Source organism: Lissotriton vulgaris, chromosome 1_1 (genome assembly GCF_964263255.1).
Source record: "Lissotriton vulgaris chromosome 1_1, aLisVul1.2, whole genome shotgun sequence".
In the NCBI taxonomy this organism is placed as follows: Eukaryota; Metazoa; Chordata; class Amphibia; order Caudata; family Salamandridae; genus Lissotriton; species Lissotriton vulgaris.
In genome coordinates, this window is record NC_141685.1 from 816,511,129 (window position 1) to 816,531,674 (window position 20,546).

At 47.0% G+C, this 20,546-nt stretch overlaps 1 protein-coding gene across 1 annotated transcript in view; it reads right to left on the bottom strand.

The window, feature by feature from the left end:
- The window catches only part of EDEM3 (ER degradation enhancing alpha-mannosidase like protein 3), a 570,354-nt gene that overhangs the window by 320,065 nt on the left and 229,743 nt on the right, over positions 1-20,546 (bottom strand). Inside the window, exon 9 of the mRNA XM_086957104.1 lies at positions 10,989-11,086. Within this exon, the coding sequence (XP_086813230.1) occupies positions 10,989-11,086 (98 nt within the window). The remainder of the gene's footprint in view (positions 1-10,988; positions 11,087-20,546) is intronic.

Sequence of the window (20,546 nt, forward strand, 5' to 3'; positions counted from 1 at the left end):
AGAACAGGCTTGCTTTAGACGTTCTCCTAGCAAAAGAGGGAGGAGTCTGTGGGATTTTGCATGTCCAGCATTGATGCACGTATATCCCAGATAAAAGTCAGAATATAGAATTGCTGATAAAGAATATCACTGAATTTCACTCAGAAATAGAACCCATGGAAAGTGACAATTTCTCAGAACGTTTGGATAAACGATTTGGGGCAATCAGGGAATGGTTTGCTGAAATTGGCAGTTCAATCATTGGCAAAGTGCTTTATCCTGTAATAATCATTGCTATAGTGACACTTTTGTTAAAAATCAGTTGCATGATTCACAAGAGAAAGTAGCATGTGAGGGAAAAGAAGAGGGTATACAAACTCAGAAAAGCTCAGGAGATAGAAATGGAGGAATTTCGCAGGGCTCAATATGAGAGCTCCAGACAAACTGATGAAACAGGAGTTTAGATTTACTAACACAGAGAAAGATCATTATATGACATTTCTAAAAAGTAAAATTTTTGGATAGAATTTTGGGTTTTGTTTGGTGATTTAAAAATCACCAGATGAGGGAGTTGATGAAGCGGACTTCAGAGATAAGTTAAGAATTTGTTTGCAGATTTAAACTCTCATAATTTATAATACATTAACGAGTGTTGCATGTTTTTGTATTAATTCAACCTAGAATAATGTGCACCTTCACGAACACGTGGGTCTAATAATATGTGCTCTTGTCTCATTTGTCATTACGTTTAAAAAATATATTAACTGTCTTTTGTTTTGTCAAACATTAACTGCGGCTGTTTAAAATAATAGCATGTGCATTTTCTCGAATGTGCTTTTGTTTATGTCGTGTCATTCATGTAACAGTGTTTTGTTTGTCTTTTGTGCATTAAGCTAGGTAACATAGACTAATGGGTTAACATTAGTGAAGGGGGTGGGTAACAGAATAATTATCATTACTTGAATTAATTGAGGTCTTGTGTTTCCTTGCATACTAGAGTCTTGCTAAAAGAGGCCTGTGGCCTATTTCCAAAATGGATGTCCGAAGTCCTGTCGAGTTGGGCCTTGCACAGCAGAGAATGAAAGAAAATATTTTCTTCATAATTCTTTGAAAAACAAACTCGCGGAAGCTGAGCTGTGCTGAACGTTGAGATAATCATTGTATAACTGTCAATGCCAAGGACAGGACATAGCGGCGGAAAAGCTTGGGCAGAGGAAGCAACAAATTGTTTCATTTAATGTTGGAAGCCTCGGAAGAGCTTGTGACACACGTAGGCAAAAGACAATGCCGCTCTTAAGGAATATGGTTTTTGCAATGTGAAAGGCGAATGACTTCATGGACTGACATTTCTCGACCAATCACGCTTCGAGTTGGTCTTCTTTTTGTATTCTTTTAGTTAGTCTTAGATAGAGAAAAGGTATAAAAATTGCCCCCTTGGGAAGAGCTCGGTTGGCTCGTTCCTGTGCTCCAGAGATGCTGTCGGACTTTTGACTCACGTAAGATCCTTTAGAACTTATGATTTTCCCTTTAGGTTTCTTTAGTTAAGTTAGGGAAATAGGGTCTAGGGAATGAGTTCTTAAATGTTTTAAGCATTTCTCATGCTGATTTTGATTTAAACTGACAGTCAAATGTGCCTTTCTAATAAAATAATGCTGCTTAATAAAATGCTAATAAAGAAATAAATTCTTAAATAAAAAAGTTAATAACATAGATTTTGAAATGACAAGCTGGTCTTGTTTGTTTCGTTTGAGTTACCATTAGTTAATCAATTGCCTATGATTTTGACTTAATTAAATGTTTACATAAGTGTTTGATTAATTAGGTCATATGATTCAGTTGGTCAATTCATGGCTCAGTCATCTATGGGCCCAGTGATAAATTTATGAAAAATTGGTGAGTATCGTGGTGTAGAGTTGTACACATGAGACTGAATTTCTTTGGCCCGCTGGATCAGCTGGCATTATGCCTTTTTGATTCTGTGGTTTACTCTGGAATATACTCTGCTTTTCCACAACATTACGTTTGAAACCTTTCTGAGAGTCTGGATGAGGTCCATGTTTGTTGGTTCTGCCTAGGATCGGCAGACAGAATATGTTACTTGCCCTGAAAGCATCTGTTTATGGTATGTAGTCCAGTAGATTCACATGTTTAGCATTAGTCCGCCATCTAGTGATGGGCTCAGAAGCGTGCAAGATGTATTTCTTTGAAGAAGTCTTTCGAGTCACGAGGTATAGTGACTTCTCTTGCTTGAAGTGCACATGGTCATCAACTCCTTTGTCGACTGTTTTCCGCTTGGTGGGTGTAGATGGAGTGAATTGATAGTGTATACTATGGAGATGACCTTGTAATAATGTAATGTATGATGTATATAAATGCATCAAAGAAGTCACCGGGGAGGAGGGTTGGTGTATGGTAATCTACAGCACTACATGCCACAAACAGATGCTTACAGGGTAAGTAACATTCACTGTTTGATGGCATGTGTGGCTGTAGATGCACTAAAAAGCAGTTCTCCTAAGCGGTGCTGTAGATACACTAAAAAGCAGTTCTCCTAAGCGGTGACTAACTTGTGCCCGGTGCATTTGTTAGAAATATTGTAAGTAGTAGTGATTGACCAACATTTGATTGTTGTTGTGCCATAACATCTACACAAAAATGTTTTGTAAATGTATGTGATGTAGTTTATGTAGCTTCTTTACATATGTAAGCTATTGGAATATTCCATAGAAATGCCATAGAAGCCCCTTTTATGGGGTGTTTTGGCTTTAGCATAGCATGTTTGGATACATTTTACTATTCAACGTGCAATACAGGATTTGGAAATTGCTTTCTCTTTATGTGGTTTGCAAAATGCCACAAATAGCTGTTGAGTTTTCAGGAAGGATTGTGTCCTATCTATATAGTACCTTAGTGCTCATGTAGCATCTACTGTATGTAATGCTGTTTTGGCCACTGAGTCTAGCTGAGGGAAAAATATAGCAATTCGATGGATTGGGCCATGTGAAACTGCAATATTACTTTAGGTAAATTTAGAATTCGTTTTTGAAACTACTTTGTCTTTATGTATTTGGAAAATGGTTCTTCCAGAGTTAGTGCTTGCATTTCTCCTACTCTCCTGAGTGAAGTAATTGCAATGAGAAAAGCAAGTTTCCATGCCAAACATTGTAGTGGACATGTGTGCAATGGTTCAAATGCTGGACCCATTAACCTTATGCCACAATATCAATATCCCGTACTGGGGTGGGTGGAGCTCTAGGTGGAATGACTCTTAAAGTCTTTCAGAAAAGTCTTAATTACGGGGATTCTGAATATGGAAGTTTGTTTTCTATTTTGAAGATATGCAGCTGCCGCTATACATAGAATGTTTTGAGATGATGCAATTAGTGGATCAATATCCTTTGAGTGACCATAATGAACAAAGCGTTTCCACTTTGCTGCATAGCATGCCTGCGCTGTGGGTCTTCTTGCTACTTTTAGGGTGTATATACATTCTTGCGGTAAATTTAGGTATCCAAATTCCACAACCTCAAGAGCCAAATTTCAAGATTGAGAGATCTGGGGTTTGGGTGTGCTATCGCTCCTTGGTTACGAGTAAGGAGGTTGTGTCCGTTAGGTATTAGTTAATGTGGGACAACTGACAATCTAGTAGTGTTGTGTACCATGGTTGTCGGGCCAATGGGGGAGCAACAAGGATAAGTGACAGCGATATCTGCCGCAGTTTGTGAATTACAAATGGAAGTAGGTGGAAAAGCGTAAGCAAATATCCCTGAACAATTGATCCATAGTGCATTGCCGTTGGGCTGTGGGTGTTGGAACTTGGAGGCAAAGTTTTGTCTTTTTGCATTCTGTGGTGTTGCAAATAGGTCTATGTCTGACTGTCCCGATTGGTGGAAGAGTGGGTGTACGACTTTATGCTGAGTTCCTACTCGTGGACTTGTTGGCGTGCCCTGCTTAGGAGATCTGCCAAGTCATTGTCCAATCCTGGTATGTACTCCACGAACAACTGAATGTTGTGTTGTAGAGCAAACTTCCAGATTGTTTGTGCTAGGAGAGTAATTTGTGGCGATTCTCCACTCCCCCCGTTTTTGCAGATAATACATGGTAGTCATGTTGTCCATTTTTATTAAGTCTACTTGGCCTCTGAGGTGAAGAAGGAATGATTTATCGATAGATGAACAGCTAGCAGCAGTAGGTGATTGATATGTAGAAGGGATTCACTGTGTGTCCAATGCCCATGTACAGTCATTTCCAGAGAGAGATCCCCCCCATTCAGTCATTGATACTTTCTTTGTTATGTTTGTGTGGTGAATTGGGTCCATAAATGGCAGTCCCTGTAAGAGATTCTTGGAGTTCCGCTATTGCAGAGAGTGGCAAGCTTAACAGCTGATCAAAACTAGATCCTCAAATTGACCCTACACTTGAGACCATTGTTGCGTTAAAAATTGTTGTAGAGAGAGCATATTGAGTCAGGCATGAGGTACTACAGCTATGCCCGATGCCACGGTACCCAAGAGGTGCATAACTGTTCTCACTCATATTTGTTTGTAAGGCTGAAACTAGAGAACATGGGTTTTGAAAGTTTGCATTCTAGGCGAGTCAAGGCTTGGCGGTGGAGTGTTTGTTAAAACCTCCTTTACCTCAGCCTCCATTATTGTTTCTTCTATAGGATCCCCTGTAGCATCCTCAAGGGGAGGATGCTTGATTTTGTCATTTTATTATAGGAGGTGGATGTGTCAGTAGAGGTCGTTTTAGATCCTCCACGATAGGGGGAGCGACAAAAGGAACCCTGTTGAGATTGCGTCTGAAGGGCTTGCATTGCTTTTGCTGTTTCATTGTCTTTCTTTTTTTTATCTAAGAGAGTATCTACCTGTGGCCCAAAAAGAGGCACTCTATCAAAAGGAAGGGCTAGTAAACTTTGTTGAACTTCTGGTTTGAAACAAGATACCCATAGCCAGGCATGCCATCTTAGTATGTGGCTGGAATTTCTACCCCTAGCAGCTGTGTCAGTTGCATCAAGGGCACATCTTATATTTGCATTGGAGATAAGTGTCCCTCTGATGCAATTTGGTATGCCCTTTTTATGTTGTTCTGGGAGGTATTGTAGAATTTCTTACATTTCGTCTCAGTGTGGCCTATCATAGCGTGACAAAAGACCAATGGAATTGGCAATTCTCCAATGGTTGGATGATTGTGCTGCTACCCTTTGTCCAGCTGAGTACTTTTGCTCTCTTTGTCTGGTGGGGCAGCTTCATCAGTCAACCTGTAGGAGTAATAATCCTAGATCTAACTGGGTAATTAGAAATATCTGTGGTATGTCAAGCATGGAAAGATACTGTGTGGAATGCCGACTAGAAGAAAGAGTTTCATATAGAAAGTCATCTTCTATTGCTCAGTGTGTAGTGTTACCTTATGAAAATTAGCCGCCCTACCTATAAGGTCATGGTAAGGAGTGGTGTCATCAGGAGGGGAAGGGTTGGATGGATAAAGATCAAGTTCAGTATTATTTGGTGGGTCGGTGTCTAATGTTCCCTAGACTTCTTGTGATGGTATTAAATGATGGTCATCACCCCCTCATCCACGGTAAAAGAAGGTAGTAATTCCTCTGGTAATTATATGGGGGGTCATGAATTGGTGACTGCTGTGGTGATGGAGTTTGTACATCTGGGATTGGAAGAGGGCTAATGCGAAGTGGACTAGTAGCTTTGTCCTCTTTCCTTTTTTTTTCTTTTTTTGCAACAATAGGAATATTTTTTGTCTTGAAAAGCAAGTTGTCTTTTTGCTGGTTGTACATGTTCCAGAGGGGAGCTAGTAAGGACTCTTCATGTATCAGGGTGCATCATTAAGCTTTTTTGCTGAGTCTCAAGCTGCTAATGCAATTTCTCAAGTACTAGCTGTACAGTCTCTGGAGAATGCGCAACTGTTGGATTCTTTTCAGTTCTGACCCCAATTTATTTCCAGAAACCTTTGGTGCAGAGTCTTTTGGTTCCAAAGACATCTTTTTTGGTGTGGAGTCTGGTCGTTTTTTTCGAATCCGAAGCTTTCAGTTCACCAGGCGTGGTAATGTCTACGTTGGTGTGTTTAGGTCTGGAAAGTTGGGTTGATTCCAATGCGGAGGATTTTGAATAGAGGACTTGCACTTTAGGGTGTTTCTTTGGAGCCGAGCCGAGGCTAGACGCTTCGGAATCAACCAGTCGGGCCGACTATGTCCCATAGGCAGTAGAAGCCCAACAGCAGACTTTTGGGGTGTTGGTTGTTTGGGTGGAGGCAGACAGGGCAAATTACTTACAGTTTATGTCCTTGGTGTGATGTTATCATGGTCTGCATCGGAGTCAGAGCTCTGTTCTGGAGAGAAGTTACCATTGTAGGAGAGTAGGGTCTGCAATCCTATGGTCACCCCAGATTTTTGCTTTTTGCTTCACTGGTTTACGACTTTCCCTGGCTGTGGGCCTGCTAATCAGACCCACAGCCTAGCTGTTCTCTCTCTAAATTGACATCCATGTACATTAGGTGCATTTACCAATTGGTATTGGGTCACTCTTGTAAGTCCTTGTACAGTGTACCATAGGTACCCAGGGCATAAGTGCACCCAAAGCCTACCAGGGGCTGCAGCATGTATTGTGCCACCCCTGGCTGACCATCTAAACAGACACAACTGGCTGGTAACACAGCAGGGGCAAGGTGGTGTAATCACCCTTTGCTTTAGATATAGTATACCTCTATCTAACCCTAAAATGGACACATATACTCCTATAAGTCACTCCTATGGCAGGCCTTAACAATCCTGAAGGCAGAGTGCTAGGAATTATGTGAGATAGTGCTCTGGCATGAGCTGAGCCTGTCTACAGCTTTCGGAACCAAGTCCTTTAGCTGTTTCCATGATAACGCTATACCATATACTCTTAAGTGCATTTAATCCTCGCGGTTATTGCTAACTTTGGCATAGCGTTCTCAAAACATGTCGAGTAAGGTGTCATACGAATTGGAATACTACCCCTTCGCCAGTTCTGGAGACGGGGGTAGCATTCCACCCTTCTAGAGGGACACGACATGTACCTAACTGTGAACCCCTGTTAAAGTTAACCCGAGCCTCAGCATCACAAAATGGATGCTGCCACCACAGACACAAGTCTGACCTCCTGCTGCTGGGAGTCCTTCCAGCGAGGGAGGCTTGGACAAAGGGTTTCCTGCCTTGGGAGGTGCCAGCACCACCCCAGACAGGATTTTGTGTATTGGGTAGGACAGGGCTGAAAGGAAGGAGACATGCCTGGGGCACACAAGGTGTCCCCGTGCATACACCGGTCTAAACCAGTTCCTGGGGCTCTCCAGCCCCAGCTGTGGCGCAAGACCGGACAAAGGATAGGGTGTGTAACCACCCCCCTTCCTGGTCCCACCCATAGGAGGGACCTAGTCGTAGTACAACCCCCTTTAGCATGATAAAGGTAAGAGCTGGTCCCATTCAGAGTTAGATTAATCCTGAACTGAAACTCTACAAGAAGAAACTCTCGACTTCGACTTTCCACCAAGAAGACTGAAGAAATCTCCCTTGTGGGCAAGGAGTGTCCACCCTGCACAAGCAGGCACCATCATCGTCCAGCGGCTTCCCTTTGTCGTCTTCCCACGAGGATCCAGACTTCAGAGCCCGACGAGACCCGGATTCCCAGACCTCTCCGACCTCTACCTACATCTGCAGCACAGCTGAGATCCGTGGGTGCGACGAGACACGTGGGACCGGCCATCTTGGAAGAAGCAGCACTTCGCTCCAGCACGACTTCTGAGGTAACCTCGACCAAGTGCTTTGGGGACTGAGAAGCCCCGACCCCGAGCAGCTCCTGCACCGAAGACCAGCCCTGCAGCATCCACGAGATCTGCGTGGGGCCCTTCTGCCTGTTTGCCGCTCGACGCGTTGTATGGTCACTTGCCGGCTGGCTAGTGACCTCCTAGACGATGAACCTTGAAATCCAATCTGCTAGTCTGGTTGCTCCAGACTGGCCCTTGCTTCCCTACAAAGGAGAAGCACCCCGGACCCTCCTGGTCCACTCCAGACGCTGTTTCCACTCACCGCGTGGGTTGCCTTGGCCAAGGCCTGTTGACTCCAAGTCCGGATCCGACACCGCCGACAGCGAGAGCCTGCGTGGGGCAGCTCGTGCCTCCATCCTGGTCATCGAAGACACCACCTGGTCCACGTGGCTGCAGAGACAAGCGTCCACTCTTCACCTGATCGCGACGACATCTGGTTCCACTCCAGTCACTGGCTAGTGACTTTGAACATTGTCCCCTCTGCTTTCAGGTTCTCCTCTTCACTGATCCACCCTTGGATCACACCTGACATCTTCCTCCTGGTCGCCTGCAGCATCTTTTCTTCCAGGCTCCATAGACTTCAACGCCGGAACCCGACACAACTTCGCACCTATGCACCCGCAGCCTGTGGGTGAGGTAACAAGAGCATTTCGGTGCTCAAGGGTAGATTGACTCTCCTAGTGTCCAGTTCCATAGTCGTTTTAGTCCTAACTAGTCAGGATTGTCCGTACTCACCTTTTACTTGAACTGCACTGTACATAGACGTTGTTACGCATCTCGTGTGTGAGTTCACACTCTGCATACTCGTTCCGTGGGCCTCCTATTACTTACCTAAGGTTAGGGTAGTATAGTCCCAGCGATCCTACAGCCTCTGGACAGCTCCATTCCTTCTATCGACTTTCACATTCCACTTACTTAGTATATGGTTTGTTGTGCTCCTAGGGCAACATTGTAACTGTGCAACTTAAATGTATTTTTCTTAAGAGTCTTGTCATGTGCTTAGCCCTCTGATCTCATAAAGAGTTCAGAGGTGTTGGTTAGTTAATAAATATCTTGTTTATTTTCATAACTACCTGTGTGGTGTCCTTTCATTTGGTATTCAAGGGGTTATATGTGGTAAAACAGCTGGCTTCACATGCCAAAAGAGTTTAGCCTAGGACTGCTTTGTCCATGCTACCATTAGGATAGCTGGTCTATAAGGTTGACTTACAACCAATCAGCATAAGGGTTGTTTGGACTGATACAAGGTGATCACTAGAACTAGTCAGGCCAACTTCTCACAACCATCATCGGCAACTGACGGATGTGCCTCCTTTGCCGTTTTTGGTTCCCCCAAAACAAAATTGTCCGGCGTGTTTTTATTGCTGTGTTGAGACATCTGTAGTCTTCTAGCTTTCCAATCTTGTAAAATCTATTTTAATCAGAACAACCTGCTGGGGTCGCAAATTTCTTCTTGGTGATCAGGAGATAAACAAAAATTATACACCTTGTGTAAATCTGTGTGTGGAAATTTTGCCTCAGATGAAGGACAACATTTAAAAGATGTCCATTCCATCACCCCTAGGTTGTTTTTTCAGAAAGAACGCAGAACAGAATTTGCACCCCAAGGGCGAAGGCCCCGAAGGGCGCAATCGAATAGAGTCCCCCAGACGAATTTGACGTTAATCTAATATTTCTATGAACAGTGACAGAATCTTGATCGAAAACAATACCAACAGTATCAGGGGTTCAGAATTGTTGCGTACTTTGAGTGAAATGTTTGTTGAAATGATGTTTTTTTGTCTCTTTATTCTGAGATAAGGCTGTTTATTCTGGATTCAATTCGTAATTTTATTTTAATGCTCTCCCTCTGAGACCCACGTTATGGTCAAAGAATTACTGCTCTTATCCTCGCAGGGTAGGAGAGAGAAATGGTTAGCAAGCAGGTTGCTAAACAAATACTTTCTCGGACCTCAGAGTCTTCACTAGAGACATCTGTTGCATGTCATACTTGTTTAATTTTTTTAAATTGTTTACAGCTTTAAATTTGGTCGATTTAGTGTGTCAAAATCCAACCAGAGGAAAATGGGGTAGCATCAGTAATGGTCGGAACCATTGTTTCCCCTTCAGTAACTAGCTTGACGCTCTATGCTTCTGAGTAACTGCAGGTTTTGCTGAATCAATGTCAGCCACTCTTAATAAGACACAATGAAAATCAAAGTAAAAAGCACACCTTTCTGTAATTTAGAAAAAAAATATAAGGAGAGGAGAAAGATTATCGATTAAGCACAACTACCAGGGGAGCACCTAACTGACTTGAAGATCATGCATGATGTTTGAGCACCTCCATCCCCTCCACCCCACTGGCCAGTTAAGTTACAGTTTATAGGCAGTCCAGCAGGTTTGTTGCTCCTATTTACGTTGCAAAATGGGCATACCATCACAGCACTCCACCACTTCCTTGTTGGAGACAAGCCAGCCCTTGGCCAGGGCTCGCTCGCTTCTATCAGGGTCCTTAAGGACCGAAATGGCTCAACCTATGCTGGTGGGCAGGGCCAGGTACAACCGAATGAAGAGGGCAATATCGCTGTGCAAGTCCCCTCTATGTGTGTTTAGGCAGTCTTGCAACAAGGTCAGAGTAAACTATATTCCCAGGCAGCAGGACTCCTTTGCGACCTAAATTGATGCCACTATACTGGTGTGGGGGAGAGGCACAGTTAAGTGATCTGCCCCCTCTGTGTCCCACTATGCAACATCCCCACGAGCAGGTTTTATTTTTTTCAAATGACTAGCTGTTAAGGTCAATTAAATATTTTCACAAAAAAAAAAAAGAGAGTACACAAAGGCAAAATTTCTATTTTCAGGAGGTGAGAAGGTGATGAATGGAGACAAAAGTATTATTATTTAAAGTATATTTACACTGGTAGATGAAATAGTGATTCTTACTGCGTATATGATTACGGTATTGTGAAAGGGATTATGGTGCTATATCTGTTATTTCCAGACTTGCACATATGTATTTCAAGTTAATAAAGCTTTTTTGACATTGCTGATGTTCATCATATCTGTTGCTCAAGTAATCCTGCAGGGAGTAGCCACTAACGTAATTCTTTCTGATGCGGTCCCTACTGTGACACTGATATTGGTTATCAGTTTCGGATACCTTTCATTAATCCTAAATAGCTCTCAATATAGATAAAGTAGGGACCCCTGATCTTTAGGAATATACTCACAGTGTTGAACCTTTCCAGATAGCTGTCATCCCCAAGCAATACGTAGGCTTTCAATAAGTATTCATAATAGGAATCGATACCAGCACCCACACCACTATCTGGAAAAAGGCAAAAGGAAAAATGCTAAATTAACAAGTTGAACTGGTTCCATAAAGACAAGAATATTACAAGCCATCTAAGAAGTGGATGCTAAAGCACAAGTTACTACTTGTGTAACGATATAGCTGTAAGAGACATTAGTTAGTGATAGATTCCTTACCTTAGAATATCCCCAGGCGTCAGACTGGATCCGGAAATGTTTGCGTAGCAGTACCCTTGTGCGTCGGTAGGCGTCGTCTGCGGCTCCGCGTCTGTCGTCGGCGTCGTGGGTGCCGTGATGACGTCGTTGGAGTACTTAGACGCTGCCTCTGCCTGCTGACATCAGTTCTTAGACACAGCTTTTCTGCGTCAGCTAAAAACCAACACTGGTGCCTTGAAACTAGGGCCCTGAAAGGGGATGACCATAACCCTAGATATCGGTTCGCAGAACGGGGAGGATGGGTGGGTCGGTAAGGAATCTATCACTAACTAATGTCTCTTACAGATATATCGTTACACAAGTAGTAACTTGTGCATCTGAAAGAGACACGTTAGTGATAGATTCCATACCTTAGAATAGATACACCAGCAATACCAACCCCGGTGGTGGGTCTGCGAACCAATAATCACACCAGAAAGTCCTGGAGGACGAAACGGCCAAAGAAGCCATCCCTCCGGGCTTGGCTGTCCAGGCAATAGTTTCTTGCAAACGTGTGCAGCGAGGCCCACGTAGCTGCCTGGCAAATGTCCTGCAAGGGCACTCCTCGGCCCAAGGCAGTTGTAGTCGCCGTGGCTCGAGTGGAATGATTCCTCAGCCCAACAGTGGGTTCCTTCTTAGCCAAGGAGTAACACGCCTGGATACACAAGATGATCCACCGCGAGATGGTCCGCTTGTGCACCGCTTTCCCCTTCTTAGCGCCCACGTAACCAACAAAGAGTTGGCCATCCACCCGGAACTGGCGTGTGCGATCCAGATAGAACGAGAGCGCATGTTTTGGATCCAGACGGTGGAGCCTCTCTTCCTCTCTCGAGGGATGCGGAGGCGGAAAGAAGGTGGGCAAGGTGATGAATTGCCTGATGTGAAAGGCTGTGACTACCTTGGGCAGGAAAGAGGGCCTTATCCGCAACACAACCTTGTCCGGATGGACCAAAAGGAAAGGAGGTTTACAGGATAGAGCCTGGAGCTCACTCACTCTCCTGGCAGAGGTGATGGCTACCAGAAAGGCAGTCTTCAAAGTAAGAAGGCAGAAAGGACAGTTGTGAAGTGGCTCAAAGGGAGCGCACATCAGAAAAGTAAGAACCAAGTTCAAGTCCCACTGAGGCATCACAAAGGGCACAGGAGGGAACATATGCGTGATGCCTTTCAAGAATCGATTAACAATAGGGGACTTGAACAAAGAAGGTTGATCAGGCAGCATCAAAAAGGCTGAAAGAGCAGAAAGGTAGCCTTGATAGTGCCCAGAGCAGAGCCCTGCTGGGCAAGAGAAAGAAGAAAGAGAAAAACCTCAGAAAGAGGGGCAGAGAGGATCCACAGCCTTTGCTGTGCACCAAGCCACAAATCTGTTCCACCGGCAGGCGTATACAGACTTTGTGGAGGGACGCCTGGCTGCCAGAATGATGTTACAGACTTCAGGAGGCAAGTCAAATGGCCTCAACTGTCGCCGCTCCATCTCCAAGCATGGAGGTGGAGACTGGACAGGTTCGGGTGGAGGACCGTCCCCTGCTGCTGCGACAGAAGGTCCTCCTGAAGAGGCAGACGAACCGGGGGATCGACTGACATACAGAGTAGCTCGGGATTCCAGTACCTTCGTGCCCAGTCCGCAGCCACAAGGATGACTTGTGCCCCCGGTCGCGCCTGATCTTCTTCAGCATTCTGGGCAGAAGTGGTATAGGCGGAAAGGCGTACAACAGACCGCAACTCCACTCGCGACGAAAAGCGTCTCCGAGCGAGTGCCGCCTTGGAAATTCCAACACGCAGAACTGATGGCATTGCGCGTTCTCTTCGGTGGCGAATAGATCTAACCAAGGCTCTCCCCACTGCAGAAAGAGACCTTGCGCCACGTCCGAGTACAGACGCCATTCGTGATCCATCATGCACCGGCGGCTGAGTTCGTCCGCCTTAGCTTTCAGAGAACCTGCCAGGTGTTGAACCCCCAGGGTCACACCCTGATGTTCCAGCCACTGCCAAAGGCGCAGAGCCTCCTGGCAGAGGGTCCACGACCCCACCCCGCCCTGTTTGTTGCAGTACCACATGGCGGTGGTGTTGTCCGTGAACACCTGCACTACACTCCCTTGGACACAGGGGAGGAATGCCTTCAGTGCTAGACGAATCGCCCTCCGCTCTAAAAGGTTGATATGGAGCCGGGACTCCGCCGGAGACCAGAGGCCTCTGATCTCCGCCTCTCCCATGTGGCCTCCCCAGCCCTGGAGGGACGCGTCCGTCACAACCACGTGCTCCGGTTGGGGAAGGGAGAGGGATCTGCCGCTGACCCAATTGCTGTCCGTGAGCCACAGCTGTCTCGCAGTGCCCTCCGAGATCAGGACATGGTCAGACAGGTTGCCCTGATGCTGGGCCCACTGAAACTTTAGGTCTCACTGCAGAGCCCGCATCCGCCAACGGGAGTGATGCACCAGAAGGATGCAGGAAGCCATCAGCCCCAGAAGCCGCAGCGTCAACTTGACCGAAACTCGGAATAAAGGCTGAAAGATTGGAATCAGAGCCTGCATATCCCGAACCCGCTGTTTGGGTGGGTGAACTGCGCTGAGTCGAGAACCGCTCTGATGAAAAGGAGCTTCTGAGAGGGGCACAGGTGTGACTTCGGCACATTGATGTAGAACCCCAGCTGGTGCAAGAGGTCTGCCGTCGTCTGGAGGTGGCTGACGACTGTCTGGGGCGAGCCCGCCTTCAACAACCAGTTGTCGAGGTAAGGGAAGACTGAAACCCCTAACCTACGCAGATGAGCTGCCACCACCGCCATCACCTTCGTGAACACCCGTGGGGCGCTGGTAAGGACGAAGGGGAGCACGGTAAACTGAAAGTGCTCGTGGCCTACCGTGAACCGCAGGTAACGCCGTTGGGCCGGCAGGACGGGGCTGTGAAAATAAGCGTCCAGCAAGTCCAACGCTACCATCCAGTCTCCTGGGTCCAGGGCAACTAAGACCTGAGCCAGAGTCAGCATCTTGAACTTCTCTTTCCGGAGAAAGCCGTTGACGTTCCGTAGGTCCAAGATAGGGCGTAGGCCCGCGTTGCCCTTCTTGGGTATCAGAAAGTAGTGGGAGTAGCATCGAAGTCCTACTTCTGGCCCAGGAACGCGCTCGATGGCCCCCTTGGTCAAGAGGGCCGAAACTTCCTCCTGCAGAAGCCGCAAATGATCCCCCGATACGCGGTGGTGTTGCGGCGACATGGCTTGAGGGGTCGTCTCGAAGGGGAGGGAGTAGCCCCTTCGGACGATCTGCAGCACCCACCTGTCCGAAGTGACAGTGCGCCAGTGAGAGTGGTGATGGCGAACCATGCCTCCAACTGGCGTCACATGGGCCGAAAAGCACGGACTAGGAGGGTTTAGATGCGGATGCTGCGGGGGAAAGTGTAGACTGGCCTCGCCGTTATCCCCGACTGCCTCCACAGCGATTTCCACGGCCTCCACCGCGCTGGATGTTAGCTTGCGGCGTGTGGCTGGCAGCACGTGTGGGGGCGCCCCTTCCTTGGCCACGAAAGGAGCGAAAGGCACCCGTTTGCTGGCGCGGGGCTGAGAGGCCCAAGGACTTGGCCGTAGCCCCGGAGTCCTTAAAGCGCTCAAGCGCATGGTCTGCCTTGTCGCCAAAAAGGCGATGGCCATCAAACGGCATGTCCATCAATGTGTTTTGGACATCGGCCGAAAAGTTGGCGGATCTCAACCAGGCGTGGCGTCTAATCTCCACCGTCGTTGCCATCGCTCTACCTAGTGAGTCGGTAGTATCCAGCCCACACCGGATAGAATATCTGGCTGCATCCCGGCCCTCCACAAGGGCTTGGCAGAGTTTGGCCCGTACCTCCAACGGACACTCTAGCAGCACGTCCGCAACCGTATCCCACAGAGAGTGGGCGTAGCGGCCCAAGAGGCATGCGGTGTTGGAAGAACGCAGTCCCAGACTAAGGGAGGAGAAGACCTTTTTTTTACCGTACATCTCATACCTCTTGGATTCCCTGTCTGGCAGAGCCGACTGGAATGCGGTCTGGGAAGTGGACGCCTGGATGACCAGGCTATCGGGGGTGGGGTGGGTGGACAGGAAAACTGGGTCGCCCGGGGCCGGGCGGTGGAGTCTGGCCACGTTCCTATCTACGGGTGAACCCGTAGCGGGCCTGGACCAAATGCCCAAGAGAACGTCGGTCAAGGCCTCATTAAACGGCAGCAGAGGCTCTGTCGGGCATGACTGCGGTTTAAGGACCTCAGTGAGGAGGTTAGTCCTCATGGCCGCGACGGGGAGCTCAAGGCCCAAGGCCTTGGCAGCCCTCATCAACAGCACACTGTATGTTGCCCCCTCCTCCGAAGCCACGGTAGGAGGCGAGACAAAACCAGTGTCTGGAGAGGTGTCCAGACCACTGGCGTCCCCAAGGTCACCTGTCCAGTCCTCTTGAGACTCACACTCTCGGGTCAGAGGGACCTCAGACCCCTCCCAATACTCCTTATCACCCATCTCCTGAAAATCAGGGTTGTCAATCAATGGGGCCGGTTCATTGAAGTAAAAGTCCCCAAGCGCCATCGGGTATGCGCCCAGCGGCGCTGTACAGACGCCGGAACCGGAGCAAGGGAGGCATCGGGGATGGCGCCGCCCGAGGACGGCTTCGGAGATGACACCTGACGGACCGACGCCGGGGGGGTCGTAAGGTCCACCGGCGACGACCCATATCCCGAAGCGGGTCCAGTGGGATCCCACAGTGCCGGGCCCGAAGGCGCCAGCGGCTTCAGGAACGTGGGGCCCTGCGGCGCTGGCGGCGTCAGGCTGAAGCCCAAGACGGCGTCGGGGCCGAAGCCCGAAGCCCCCGACCAGCTAGGAGCCCCAGACGGGTCCGCTGGGCCCGAAGGCGCCACGGAGCCCGTCGGAGGAGAGAGGGACCTCATGGCCACGAGGAAGCTCTCGATCTCCTCCGGTGTCGCGTCTCGCCCAGGGACCAGAAGGTGTGGGGCTGGACGCGGCGCCTGCGACTCCGACGGAGCCGCGTGGGCGGTGTCACCCGTACCCCCGGCCGCGTCGCGCAAGCTTCAGGGGGAGTCAGAAGAGCGATGACGCCTCTTTGACTTCTTGTGTTTCTTACCCAACGACTTCGACCTGGAGGAGTGGTGCTGACTCTCGGAGCTGTGGTGGCTTCGAACCTGCGACCTGTCCCTCGACCTCCCGTGGGACAGGGACCTCTCGCGGCTCGGGACTGACTGCCGGAGTTTGAGTTGCCTGTGGGACCGCTCCCGCCTGGATTTCGAAGAGAGGGCCCGGCAGTCGGAGCAGGCCTTGTCGTCGTTGTCGACGCCTAGACAAGTTAGACACAGGTGGTGAGGATCCGTGACCGACATCGTGCGGTCACAATCCTCGCAGTGCTTAAATCCAGGCATCCCTAGGGCACCGATCGGAGTCGTACGACTTCGAAAAGATGATCAAAATGATCCAAAAAGTTAGTCAAAAAGTGACTAGAAGTACTGCTTTTTCCAGATCTGCGCTTGCTGGCGCGGAAAAAAGAACGCGGAGGCGGCGTCTAAGTACTCCGACGACGTCATCACGGCGCCCACGACGCCTACCGACGCGCAAGGGTACTGCTATGCAAAAATTTCCGGATCCAGTCTGACGCCTGGGGATATTCTAAGGTAAGGAATCTATCACTAACGTGTTTCTTTCAGATACACCTGTTCTGAAAGTATGAAATACTGCTTGTTCAAATGTTACCGTTTATGTACGTGTACCAAAATTAAAGGTTTGTGGAAGGGTCAAAGTCTTAATGTCCATTTTTCAATAAGACATTTTTTAAAGATTTAACCTTTCATTATAAAACAATTCAGAAACAATGGTATTCAAAAAGTACATCACCTCCTGATCATATGAGCATCCACATTGCATCTTCAATTATGATAGTTTACAATAGCAGAGCACAGCGTTCATTACTCAGACAATCGATCAGAAAAATGATTAATTCCTGTGGAATAATGCATGTATTAGAAGAATGTACTTGTTCCAGGTAGCTAACGTCCCATAGACAATCACAGAATGTTAGTGTTAAGCATTGCCAGTGCTGTACATTTAGAGCCCTTTAAGAAGGAAGAACATAACCTATTTTCTAGAATCTGATAAGCTAAGGAGAGCTTTCACCTACTCAGTTACAACCAAGACAAGCTGGAGAAAATGATCAAACTGCACACACACTGCCAACTGGTAATAGCCTTGAACCCTTGGCTTCATAGACCAAAGCCACCGGACTGCAAATGATTTCCATAGAATTGCTCAATCAAGATGACAAAATGTAATTTATGTGCCAAAAGGATAATGTTACTTACCCAGTAAACATTTGTTTTTGGCATGAACAGCTGTGGATTCACATGCTTTGCATACTCCTGCCATCTAGTGTTGGGTCCGGATGTTTGCAAGTTATTTTTCTTCGAAGAAGTATTTTCCAGTCACGAGGTAGGTGACTCCTTTCGGTGATAGTGCGCATGGGCATCAACTCCATTGTTAGATTGTTTTCGCCAAGGGTGAGAATGGAGTTAGTAAGTAAAGAATAGAGATGTCCTTGCGTAGGTATGTAGAATAAGATAAAGAACTCCAATAGTTACAGGGGAGGCGGGTGGGCGCACGTGAATCTACAGCTGTACATGCAAAGAACAGATGTTTACTGTGTCAGTAACATTATCCGTTCGAGGCACGGGAGCTGTAGATCACATGCTTTGCATAGATTATACAGCAGTATTCTCCCAAACCGGTGGCTAACCTATAGCTGTTGGAGCGGTCTGAAACAGTGTTCTACGTACAGCCTGGCCCACATTAGCTTCTTGTGTCACTAACACATATACACAATAGTGCTTGGTGAAGGTGTGCAGTGTAGACCATGTTGCCACTTTACAAAGGTCAACTATAGGGATGTTTCCTAAGAAAGCCATAGTAGCCCTTATTTTGCGAGAGGAATGCACTCTAGGGGGTATAGTTAAAGTTCTTTTTGCTTTTGCATAACAAGTTTGAATGCATTTTACAATCCATCTGGCAATACCCGACTTGGATATGAGATTGCTCATGTGTGGTGGTAAAAAAGCAACAAAACGTTGTTTAGTTTTTCTAAATGATTTTGTCCTTTCAATGTGATATGAAAGGGGTCTTCAGGGCAACTAAGGTGTGTAGAGCTCGTTCTGCCACTGAATCAGGTTGAGGAAAGAATACTGGTAATTCAACCGACTGATTGATATGAAAGGCAGAAACTACCTTAGGTAAAAACTTGGGGTTAGTACGAAAAACCACTTTGTCTCTGAAGTTGGAAAAAAGGTTCTTCTTTAGTTAGTGCCTGTAGTTCACCCACTTTCCTCAGTGAAGTGATTGCAATGAGGAAAGCAGTCTTCCAAGAGAGAAAACGTGGCTCACATTTATGCATGTGTTCAAAAGGTGGGCACATTAATCTTGTGAGGACTATTAAGATTCCAGACTGGGGCAGGTGGAAGTCTTGGTGTTATAATTCTTTTAAGTCCTTACATGAAAGCTTTGATTACTGGCACTCTGAAAAGCAATACATGTTACATATTTTGTAAATACGCAGCTATTGCAGCGAGATGTCATCAAAGGGAAGTGTTGGCTAATCCAGGCAGCCGCCAGTGTAACTAATAACATATGATATTTTGAATTGAAGCATCAATAGGATTGATGATGATATTATTGCTATAGATAACAAAACCTTTCCATTTAGCTGCATTCATTTAGCTGCATAACAGGCTCTTGTAGTAGGCCTTTTGGCCTCTCTGATGATGTTCATACAGTCTGGTGGGAGATTTAGATGACCAAACTCTATTATTTCAGGAGACAGATTGCGAGGTTCAGTTGTTTGGGGTCTAGGTGTCCGATTTCTCCATGGCTCTGTGCGAAAAGACTGGATGTGAGGTGTAGCTTTTAATGTGAACTAGTGACAGCTCCAACAGGGTTGTGAACCACGGTTGACAGGCCCATGTGGAAGCTTCTAGGATCAGTGTGAGGGATGTTTGTCTGAGTTTCCAAACCACTTATGGAATGAGTGGGAGAGGCGGAAAAGCGTAGGCAAATATCCCTTACCAGTTCATCCATAGTGCATTGTCTTTGGAGAGCGGGTGTGGGTACTTGGAGGCGAAGTTTGGGCATTTGGTGAGTTGCAAAAAGATCTATTTGAGGGACTCCCTAACTTTGAAAGTATGGGAGGAGAACTGGAGGGTGAAGTTCCCATTCGTGTATTTGTTGTCTCTTTCTGCTGAGAAGATCGGCAATCTGATTGTTCACTCCAGGGAGGTGTTCCGCTAGAAGATAAATTTTGTGGTGAATAGCCCACCTCCAAATGTCTTGGGCCAAATGCGACAGTTGGAGCGTGTGCCCCCCATTCCCTCCTCCCCCCGTTTTTGTATGTAATACATAGCTGTCATGTTGTCAGTGCGGACTAGGACAGCTTTGCCGACCAGGTGAGCCTGAAATGCTGTGTATGCTAGAAACACTGCTAGAAGCTCTAGAAGGTTTATGTTTAGAGATTTTTGCTGTTGACGCTATAGGCCTTTCACTGTGTGGTGTTGAAGATGAGCCCCCCAGCCAGTGAGGGAGAAGTCCGCTGTTAGCATGGTCTGTGGAACTGGGTCGATGAAGAGCCGTCCTTTTGATAGATTTTGAAAGTGATGAGTACGGCCGCTTACCAACACTAGATCGGTTAACAGACCCTGCGATTGGTTCCACTGATTCGCTGAGCATTCTTGTAGGGGACGCATTTGAAGCCTGGCATGGGGAAATATCATGATGCAAGATGCAATCATTCCCAGTCGTTGCATATACACTTGAGCTGAAGTCAGTGATTGGACTTAAACTGTAGAACTAGAGCCTGAATGTTGCAAATTCTGGCTGCATTGGGAAAGGCCAGAGCCTTTTGAGTATCTAAAGTGGCCTCTAGGTAGTTTTGAGTGTTGGAAGGTTGGAGATGAAATTTCAACATATTGACTGTGAACCCCAGTTGGTGTAGTAACTGTAGTGACCTGTGAGTATGTTGGAGACACTTAGTATACGTGCTGGCTTTTGATAAGATAGTCGTCCACTTAGGGGAAGACATGTGGTATGTGTTATGTGTTCTCTTCTCAGGAGAGCAGCGATTACTGCCAGACACTTTGTAAAGACTCTGGGAGCTGTGGTGACTCCGAACTGGTAATGTTGGCCTGCTACAACGAATCTCATAAATTTTCAATGAGCGGGATGTATTGGCATATGAAAATAGGCTTCCTTTAAATCTATAGTAGACCAAAAGTCGCCCTGTTG